We start from the raw sequence: 11,503 nt of genomic DNA on the forward strand, positions 1-11,503 counted from the left end.
CAGAGATCTTGTATTTTACACCCTCTAGTGTAATATCGAGTTCGACTCTGGTTCAGCGACTTCTGATTATCTTAAGACTTTGTGAGTCTCTTAACCACTTGAACTCAATCGCCGGCGGTCCCTCACATTTTGTAGGTTCACCGTGTGCATCCGCACCTGCTAAAGAGTAACAGGAAAATAGAAACACAAATGACCGAGTACAAGAAGCGGGCAAAGCACAGGGGAAAGATTGTGAAGCAGGTCATACAGCACTGTTCTATTTCAATAGGATTAGAAGTCAACACTACTACCAGGCTAGTACCCTCCACTTCATTTTTCCAGTTGGATCCCGGATGTCTCTGGTGGCGTAGCGCGTTAAAGTTTCCCTTAGCTCACGAGGCGTCACCAGTGTTTGCTGGTGCCTTAACCAATTGCCTGCCACACCCGCAACCCATGCAGCTGACATCACAGTGCCACTCATAAACCCCCACGCGTGGTTGATCGTGGGAACGGGAGCATTGATGGCTGAGGCAAAAAGCTGAACCGCACTTCCATAGTTGGAGAACGCTGCAATCTGATTCCTACAATCAATACCGCCAACAGCGATAGAGCGAAAAGCGGAAGCAGGACTGACACCCGATGTGTCCTCGTGGTGGTCCCCTGCAGGGACTATAATGTGCAAACCCTCGTTGCCGGCAACATTGACGGCGTAATTAAAAGTGTAATCGAGCGGGGAGATGGCGGTTATTATTAAGACGAAATGGGGTCGGGGTTGAGTGGATAGAACTCGTTGGGCAGCCCATTCGAGGGCTAAGATTATGTCGCTCGTCGGTGCCTTGCCTAAATCGGAGAAAACCTTGATCGGAACAATGGTCGCCTCGGGTGCCGGGCCATAAAATTTCCCCGCTGCCCTCCCGGCCACCTTCGTGCCATAACCGTTGGTATCAACCCAGGGATTACCGCCATTGACGGCCTGCGCTCGCGGGCAGATATGGGTGAGCATGTATGACAGTGCATAATGAGATACGCACAAAACCTTCAATCACACGGGTCCCTGTCCCCTGCTCGTTCATAAAGGCGGAGTGGGATTGAATGACACCGGTAGACATGACCCCAATTTCCACTGGCCGCTCAGAGCCGGGTCCTCCGGGTTCACCTGGGTCATTCCTTATTTCGGCTGAGACATCATTGAACTCTGTCGAACGCCCCCCATTCGCGTCATGAAGGCCATCGTAAATGGAAACTATGCCGTCAGCTTCGACATATTCAACTTCGGGGCAACCGAAAATTCGAGAAAGGGATGCTCCAGTTGCATGTGCAGAGTAGCCATTCAGCCCTACGATAGTTGGCCTATCTACGAGGCGAAATTCCCTAATATCAACTTACTTTTATACCGGTGATTGATTGAAAATTTCGACCCAGGGCTCCGGGCGGATATCCGAGTGATACCTTCGATATGATGTTCCATATCTTCACCAGATTTCAGCACGCTAAGCAATGAGTCAGCCAGTATTATGCTATGCCGTGTGTTAGACATACACAATGTACGAGTCGGGCTTTACTGGACCCTTCGGCTTGGTACGAACAGGAGCAGCAAGGGCCATTGTGATAGTGGAAACGAATTCAGCAATGGGAATGACCATGGTTGAGAACTTCATTGTGAGAGCACAAGGAAGACTGAGAGGACGTCCGAAGAGCCATATATATAGTGTATCAGCACAATGTGAAACCCGGTTTTTGCCTTGGTCCGCGCAACGCGCGACCCGGTGGCAAGCCGGGTTGGTCCCGGGAATAACCGGCGAACGCCGCCTGAAATGGCCGAACATGCCACTCTTTTCGCCTTGCAAGCCTGGTCACCATCAACGTTGCCATTGGCTGAGACCTCACCTGAATCCTCCCGCAGTTGTTGTTATATTTTTCAATCCACAATCGCACTGCAAACTGTGAACTCAAAACTAGGGCTCCTACCAGATCGGATTGATCCGCAGATTGATCAGGCTAATCAGCCAGGATCCGAACCATACCAGTCAGGGACACCTACTACTCGTGACCCAATGAATATAAAATGGTATGTGGGGGTTGCTGGTCAACCAACCTTCTTGGATAGTGTTCAACCGTCTGAGTAGCTGCACTGATGCTCTGGTGCACTGATGGAAAAATATAGGTTTTACACAAGGGCCTGAAGGTGTCAGGGCATGGCCTATCTGGCTACCCTGACCCCCTATGCCGGAAGGAGAGAAGCTGTAAGCTGATCCGGGTTGATCGGAAGAATGCAGGTAAAATCCCTCATTCTCTCATGCCACTATCTTCCACCACGCATCACGCATTTCCCACATCTTGCTTATGATTACCCAAATGTATTAGTCTTCTTGTCATGTTATTCTTCCTATTGGTTGCCATGTACTGTACTCACACAAGGATCATGGGGCTGTGTAGTGGTGTCATCAATCATGAGTAAGCAGGCTGGACACAGGTGTACTCTGACAATGGTGCCTATGTCACAATATCTCAGCCATTTTAATGATTGAATGGTAAAAACGACTTAACTGCCTTGGTCCCACGCCCAAATCGCAATCTGATTCCGAGGCACTTTTGTTTTTTCTTCCATTCAGTTTGACAATGAAAAAACAAAAGCCCTCACCCACATGCTGCCTAACCGCATTCGTCATTGGGGGTCCGCGATGTGGCTGCAAGCAAGCCTGAAGGGCTTTTGCACTGTCAGGGCACGGACGGTTATCCAGCCGGCCCGGACCCCTATCCGGATAGGTTGAGTACCCGTAAGCCGATATCTGCATGTGATTTGCCGTAGTTAGAACACAGGCTGTATTCAATGCGCTATTTCCGCTATCGCGTCATCCCTCACCCGCTATCGCCCCCTTATCCGCATGATCTATTCTCCTATTTCATGTCGCTTCTCTATTGGCTACCATGTGTTCCCAATGTAGCCGCGCTCTTGTGAGTTGCGGAACTCATGTATATAAGGCCTTATTGCCAGCTGGGTTGGCCCCCCAGCTTTTACAACGACTAGTTTCCCGGGGAGATTCTTACGTGCGAACTGACGCGCGGACTCTGACATGCACCCACCTTGGTTGAGGACGAGGATGAGGATGAACCAGTAAGGACTCGTGTTAACTACCTTGCCAGGCTGGTTCCTCGGCTGCTGACCAGCCCAATCGACAGGACCGACGCGCCAACGTTACCTGTTGCGTCCCCTAAACAGCACCCGATGCCTGGGATTCCCAACACGTGCGCATCGGACTTCGGTCTTGCATGCATGGGCAGGGTGAAACATGTGGAAGGAGACACCAGAAGTGAGTCCGTTCCCCAGAGGCTTCGCAGTTTTTGCCCATTGAACACGCTGTAACTGACTGGCCCATTTACGTTCGCTGTAGATCTTGTATCAACGATGCATGACACTGCACTAAACCTGCTGACGCTGTACGCATCCCCTATGCGTCACCTTCGACTCTGAGTCCGATCGGAAACCCTCCATGACCGTCTGGAGATCCCCTCACCAGTGCATCTACAACTCAACGACGAGGAGGACTTTCTTCCTCTTCCCCCCGTTCACCCTCTTCCTCTTGTTTGAGAGCTAACTTTTTTCCATTTACATTCACGCTCCGTTCTGCGAACACAATGCCGAGAAGTTTACCACCTCTTTGTTGCCTTCATCTACCGTGTCACCCTGACCCTTCCCTCATCCTCGGAACCGCCTCCATCAGACTACTGCCCCCATTCCCACCTGCTAGCCTCATCGAGTCTATTTTGCTCAACTTTTCTTATTTTTGTATATAATAAATTCATAGTTGATTGACAATGACATTGCTAAGAATGAATTCTATTTGTTGGCAGAGTGGAAAAAATGGACCGATTCGATTTTCGCTGAACTCACAATATTACAAACTCAGCAGCACCCTGACAACCCCTGGTAGCAATGAATTAATTGCAAGGAGGCAACGCAGGAGCGCAAAAACTTGCCAGGACTTGCGAAATTTAGCGGAGGAGCTGGAATTGGGCATGAATGTGTACCTGGAGTGCCGCTACCTTCCCCCCAAGCCTCAGGTCTCCATGTGTCGAGAACCTCTCGATTTAACCGCTTTTCTAGGAATTTTGAATGAAGATCAGTGTTTTAACCGTTTAACCAAAATTTATCTATAGATTACTTGGTTAAACTTTATGTTTTAACCGGAACAACGCTCGATATGGATGAATTGAATAAATGGTTAAAATACAGGCTTCTTTTGGATTCTCATAATCAGCAAATTCCGCATCCGATGTCAGTCTAAGGCCAGGGTTGGCCCTCTACATTTTTAAGCACAATTAGGCTTATTCCCACACACATATTGCGCTTGCACTTCCTTCTCTTACTCTGCTTACTTCTCATTGAATTCACGCGCCCATGGCTCCCTGGACTCACCCTCTCAACTTCTGGGCTTGCTTTTCACGTCTCCCATGCCTGCACACGCTTTTTTTGGGAAAAACTCGCGATATTCACGTGCACGCAATCTTGGAAACAAACCACTAGCATAACCCCAGTCTCTCCTCATGCATTATTCACGCGCTGAGGCATTCTAGACATGCTATGGTGCACTCTAGGCTCTCACTCGCGCTTTTAAACTTGTATTCGCGCTCTCTAGCCATTCCCACTCGAAATTCACGTGTGCACACTTAAAAACACGCGCTCACACACACTCGCGCCGTCTCTGGTATCATCGCACCCGTTCCAACGTGTGCACTTGTATTCCAGACCCATACTCGCGCCCTCTAAGCCCCCTGCATACACACACACGCGCCGCTTTAAGAGATGCGATGTACTGAGCTCAATGCACCCTGGCCACCTGCTGTCATTGCCCACTCCACTGTACCCAGCCATCCACCCTCACTCTCATCTCTTGCTCTCATTCACACTGCCACCCCTCACTCCATTGTAAGGAGCGAAGGTTATGCACCTGGGACTTCTTTTCATTCCTTATTTACTCCGATGTACATACAATCATTATTGTGAATACGACTTCATATTGTTTACTAGAAATGGCCTGCTGTGCAGCCTTGACCTTGCTTGTGACTAGGCTTCTTGCATCCGGTTGCAGCTTTTGTTTGGGTTGAATGACTCAGACATTATGTTTGCAACTTGACCAAAATATCTCCACAACATAAATTAACTGTGGTATCAATGTATACTTTGAGACTTTTGTAAACAAAGGGTGTGGAGGATGGGAATAAAATGAGAGGGAAAGTGACATTGTACTGGCCATTGATTGCTGGAGACAGTGTTGAAGAGGCATCGGGCATGTGTCACGATGTTGTGGGGACAACTCCGTGTACCGCAAAAAGTCGGATTCTGCAGAATTTGGTCACCAACATGCACTACATATCCGCTGACGCTCCCGATACTCATTCTATCACTATCCAACACTCCATACACTCACTCCATATTTTTCCATATTTTCCCCATCATTCCCGACAGCCCCAAGCCAAATTCCCACGCCCAACCACGCCGCCAATTTCACCCCCTCTCCAGATCTCCATAACCACACATACAACCCAGCCATTTTTCTACCCGTTGGTGATGCTATACCTTCCTCCTTTACCCATGGAGCACTTCCCAGAATGGCAACCCCATATTCGGATGGCTCAGCACGGTGTATAGCCTCACATGGTCTTGACAGCACCTGTCAATGGCCATATCTCAGGAAGTACTGCACCAATTGGGATGAATAAGAGCTCGTTGGAAAGCTGGAGACGAGGAGATTGCTGACGGGAGGATAGGCTGGCGCTGTGGCGAAGTGTTGCGGAGATAACTTTCACAATTCCCATTTCGGATCCATTATCATATGTTGCCCATTCATTCATATCTCTTTTATTGTTTCTTTGTTCCCAATTGGATATTCATCATTTACGGTTGCCTAACGGCCCATTTACATTCCCTCATTCCATTCATTCCATTTCCAACTCATATAAAATAGATAATAGCTTGTACATAACAAGTTAGTACTGAATAGACCCGTGAAGGGACAAGCAGAAGTTACATCCAAGAGATGCCATCCACGACCCTAACACCCCCTCTGAGTTAGTTGCTTACGTCTAAGACCCCTCTTATCAGAATCCTCAGCCTTGACGTCCAAGAGAGACATAGGTGAGTGTTTGTTTGAGGTTCTAGCAGACCTGGTAGCGCCTGTCAGGGCAATAGCCCCGAACCCCGAGTCACATGTAAACTAGATAGATATAGTCACGTGGACAAGCGGGAACCTCCGGGTAACCGCTTACACACCACCGTAAAATACATCATCTTGTATCACTTACGGCTTTGTGTGCTGAGCAACCCCAAAGACCTCACACTTTTTTAAGTGCATGAGGTGTGTTTTACAACACAACCCACAACTATAAAATCTCAACATCTGATTCGGAAGCGCTTATGGCGCCTAAACACACCCGCAAGGGCAAGGTTGCATCTGCAGCGACGTTAAAAAGAAGCGAGCGGTTTATTAAGAAACCGCAATCTCCCATCATGGGAGATTCAAACCAAAAGCCGTCGTCAGATGACGACGAGGATCAACGCGATCCAGGAAAAGCAACCACTTCAGGGCTGGTCCCTGAAGACTTTAGAAACTTACGTGGAGTAAGTGCGGGGCAAAATACCCCCAGAACTCCACAACAAACCGATCTAACCCAAGCTGGGGAAGATCCCTTACCTCCTCACGAGGTAATCGACTTGCGTGAAAAACGCGTAAGCGCCGAACGATCAGCCCAAAAAGCTGATCGGATAGAGCCGCAGGAAACCCCAGGGCCCCACTATCCCCTAGAGTTCCCAATCACGTCCCCAAGTCAAGCCCTAAAGGCAGACAAAGGGAAACAAAGGGAAGAAACCCCGCGTCGGCTATCCGAAAAACTACTGGACTTGTTCCAGGTTCCGTCCGAATGGAGGACGGAAAGTGAAGATCAACTTCTTCTCAGGCTGAAAGCCCGAGAAGGCGCGAAAATACGCCCTGAGAGCAGGATCTCTCAGAGCGCGGAAGCTCCAAAAGAGCCTCTGCTGTTTACACCCCCACGCACCATGCCAGACAAGGCAAGGTCGCCAACTTCGGAGGAGGTCTCCGAGATAATGAGGAGGAGGCGAACTGAAATGAGGGAGTTCGCTGAGGAAGCCTTACGTAAAAATAAGGAGAAACCAGCGAACAGACCCCTCTATGAAAGGGAAGCACCCTCCGCAACGGCCTCGCCAAAACAAAGCGAGCGTGGAGTGTTCACTCCAAGAACCCATTCTGGAACTCCCAGAAGCGGAAATGTCAACTGGGGAGAGTCACTGCTCGCCCAACCAAACTTCCTCCTGGAAAACCAGGAATCGCGCATAATAAACGCGATAAACTCAATCCAGAAAAAGATCGAGGAAACGAACCATAATAGCACGGCTCGTCTAGAGATAACTCTAGAAAGAATGGCCAACGCAATCGACGCGTTGACAGAAAAAATCAGCGAACAAACAGATTTGCTGAAGGAAATAAACTCCTCACAAAAAAGTGAGGAAACAAATAAACACCCCTGGACCACGGTCCAGGACATAAATAGAACTCGTGAAAAATTCACGAAAAGAACCACCAGTGAAAGCACACTGGAATATCACCAGCGACTCGACAGAGACGCTAAGGAGATCCTTCTCCCAAGGATAGGAGAAGACGATGCCGAGAGAAGACATCGTTCAGAGATCAGAAGGAGAATTGGCACGTACCAAAGGTTCGGCCAAACATCCAATTATGACGGACCTCTCGAACAGAGAGGTAACGCATTCATACCCTCTCAAAACAATGAGAGAATACAAATACAACTTCAGGCGAATTCGCCTGAAACCAAAGAAATGCTGCGAGAAAGATTCCCCCCAGCAAAAACCCCCCCAAAGGAGAGATCTCCATTGGACAGCGACCCCGCGAAGGCAGGGGAGCAAGAAGAGTACCTGGAGAAATGGTACGAAAAGGCCATAAGAATGGCCGAAGTGAGAATACTCACTCCCTACCCAGAAGGAGTGAAGCCAGAAGCCCTAAAGAATGGGCCGGCATTCCCTGACAAGAAATGGTCAGGGGAGAACGACATGGAATCGTTCTGGCAGTGGTTCACAGAACTACTGGGATTCCTCGCCTCGCGAGGATGCAAAGGTCCCCAATTCGACGAAGTCCACCTGGACTGCTTGATTCGTGGATTAGGGGGACCCGCATTTGACCTCGGAATTAGACTCCGAGACGAAACTCTCCTCAGAGGAGACGAGGGCATGTTCCTCGAGGTTCTCAACATATTGATGAGAACCTTCATCAAAGCCTCCGCCACGTTGAACGCGACAAAGAAATACCGCAACGTCAAATACGAAGCGGAAAAAGGCCTAAAACAGTTCTACTTAGAACTGTCAAAAGCAGCGTCCCAAATGGTGACGCCGCCAGACCAGGCGTCCTTTAACGCCAGGTTCTTAAACTACATTCCCCTCGAATGGAAGAGGGAAATGATTGCTCATGATAGAATCAGAGCAGACTTCTCCTCAAACGAGGAGATGTTAAAAGCAATATCTCGTGTAGACGAGATAATTGACGGGCTGAAGATGTCTTCAGCCTACAAATCAGGGTACTATACCCAAACAACCACCACGGCAACAACGAGCCGCGGCAAAGCCCTCCCGTCAGGAAAGAAAGCGGAAGAGCTGAAACCCAGATGGAAAGAGGATACATCCTCGAAAAACTCGAGGAAAACTGACCAAAAGTCAGTTCCAATTTGCGGCAAATGCGGCAAAATAGGGCAAACGAAAGATTGCCCAAGACACAATATAACGAGCGATGAAAAACCAAGGCGTATAGCTGCCATGGAAATCGCGAACTCAACAGATGAAGAGTCAAAAAGCTCATCAGATGAGAAACCAGAGAACAACTCTGGTAACTCCGAAGCATCAAGCTTCGAAGTGGAGGACCCATACGAAGGACCTCAATACTCACCTGACTCAGAGGGTGAGGAAGTCAACGTTGGGACCATAAGAATGGGCCCAATGTCAGTCGTCGACCACGATGACATAAATTATAAAATCAAACTGGCTGTAGCACACCAGTTAGAAAACACGGCAGACGAAAAAGTCGCCGAAGCCTTGGTGGAAGCACCAAGAAAAGACGCCTTGGGGAAATACACCAAAGTACCCAAGGAAAACAAGGACAAAGGGAAGAAGGACCAAAAGTCCATCGAAACCCAGTCCCCTTTATTTGATGCGAAATTCCGCATCTCAAAAGACGCGGGAAAATACCCCGTAAACAGACCGCTCTCAACAAAGAGAACGCTAACGGCTCACATAAAAATAGCAGGCATAAAAGCCTATGCGCTATTCGATAGTGGAGCCGAAACGGACGCTTTATCGCCGGACTTTGTCCGCGCGGTCCACATCCCAATCCTTCAACTGGAGAACCCAGTCGTCCTCCAAATGGGGACGAAAGGAACAAGATCACAGATCCTGTTCGGAACTAACGTGGACGTTGAGATCAACGGCCACGTAGAAAAACACTACTTCGATGTAATTAACATCGACAGGTACGACGCCATCTTCGGCGCCCCCTGGTTAAACAAAAACCAGGTAAGCTTAGACTTCCGGTCCCACAAAGTGAGAACGGCGAACAAGGGCAACATAGACACCCTTGGAATAAGCGAAGACCATGTGACGAGATCACACGGAGGGAAAACTCGAGCAAGAGCCCGAGAACAACCAAAAAAGAAGCCCCCCTGACAGGGAGGCGGGACTGAAACACACCTCAGGGTAATCACAAGAAAATACCCTGAAGGTTGGCCCAATCCTAGTCCGGAAGGACTAGAACTTCCAGACGTACCACACCTGGAAGGTCTCTCCATGAACAACCCCGAGTTCGAAATACTCAGGGAGTGGTGGAGAGAAAAATTTGAAACCGTAATGGCGCCAGCGCCATTAGAAATGCCTCCCCTGAGGGAAGTGAACCATCGAATCCCGTTGAAGGATCCGAACAAGAAATTTCGGGAAAACACCCCGAGATGTCCCGCAGCACTGCAGGAAGCACTAGCGACCAAAATAGATCGCTATGTAAAAGCAGGATGGTGGTATCCCGCGAACAGCGAGCGAGCATGCCCGCTACTGTGCATCCGCAAAGCAGATGGATCTTTGCGCACGGTAATAGACGCGAGGAACCGTAACTCAAACACGATCCTCGACGTCACACCAATGCCAGACATGCGACTGATCCAGGAATCAGTTGCCAGAGCAACATACCGATCAAAGATCGATATGTCGGACGTGTACGAACAAATACGCGTGGATCCAGATGACGTCCATAGGACGACATTCTCCACGCCCCACGGGATGTACAACTCGAACACGATGCAGCAAGGAGACTGCAACGCTCCCTGCACCTTCCAGCGCGCACTGACCTGGGAACTACGAGGAGAAGTAGGCAGACGCCTACACGTCTGGTTCGACGATATATTCACCAGCACAAGCTCGGTGGAAAACCACAATAAAGCACTATTGTGGTTATTCACTCGCCTAAAAGGGGCGAAATTCTACATAAGCCGGAAAAAATTCCAGCCATTTGCCCCAATCCTGGACGTTCTAGGAAGCCGAGTGGACGAACAGGGCATCCACGCTCAAGCGGATAAAATGGAAAAAATCCGCAACTGGCGAGAGCCAGCAGACCACACAGGAGTCCTAAGATTCCTGGGAATGGTAGAATATCTATCGATATTCATGCCAAACGTCAGCGGTTACACAGGACCACTGCAAACAATCTGCTCAAACAAGCAGACATTCAGGTGGACACCACTCCACCAGAAATGCTTCGACGAAATCAAACGTCTAGCATGTAGGGCTCCGATCCTGAAGCCCGTCCAGTGGAACCCACCGGAAAGCCTCTCAGAAGAAGAGAGGACCAAACTCCACGTCTGGGTCATAACAGACGCATGCCCAGCAGGCATGGGTGCATTAATTGGACAAGGCGAAAGGTGGCAGACTTGCTGCCCGGCCGCATTCATGTCCAAAAAGTTCACCAACACACAACGTAGGTACTTTGCCTACGAGCTCGAGGCACTGGGTGTCCTCGAAGCGCTCATGAGATGGCAAGACGACCTCATGGGAGGCCGTAAATTCACAGTAATCACGGACCACAAAGCTTTGGAATATTTCAAAGCGAAAAACCACAACTCAGGAAGACACCTGATATGGCAAGCCTTTTTCGCAAGCTTCAATTGCGAAATAAAATACGTGGAAGGCCACAAAAACAAAGTGGCAGATGCACTCTCAAGATACTACGACTCGTCAACGGACGAGGATCTGCATTTCGACGATTATGTGTCGGCGGACATCCACCTGGACAAAAATGCAGAAGATATCATTCCCGACAGAATCGAGGAATACGAAGAACTGCTACTAAGCAGTACCCTGAGTAAAAACTCAGAGAAAAAGAGACTCGCAGCGATACGCGCGAAAAACACCCTAGAGGAAGCTCTAGGGGGGAGCGATAACCTAGAGGAAACTCTAGGGGGA

General features: G+C 49.2%; 1 protein-coding gene across 1 annotated transcript; it reads right to left on the reverse strand.

Moving 5' to 3' along the window:
- Window positions 1-286: 286 nt before the first annotated feature.
- EI90DRAFT_2927420 (peptidase S8/S53 domain-containing protein) lies at window positions 287-1,316 on the reverse strand (the record flags this gene model as incomplete). Its single annotated transcript, XM_039054938.1, has 2 exons — window positions 287-952; window positions 1,026-1,316. Coding segments are annotated over 2 exons (957 nt in total), but the record flags the coding sequence as incomplete, so codon positions are not given.
- Window positions 1,317-11,503: the final 10,187 nt, after the last annotated feature.

The sequence above is a fragment of the Cantharellus anzutake genome (assembly GCF_015039405.1).
Source record: "Cantharellus anzutake strain C23 chromosome Unknown EI90scaffold_39, whole genome shotgun sequence".
NCBI classification, from domain to species: domain Eukaryota; kingdom Fungi; phylum Basidiomycota; class Agaricomycetes; order Cantharellales; family Hydnaceae; genus Cantharellus; species Cantharellus anzutake.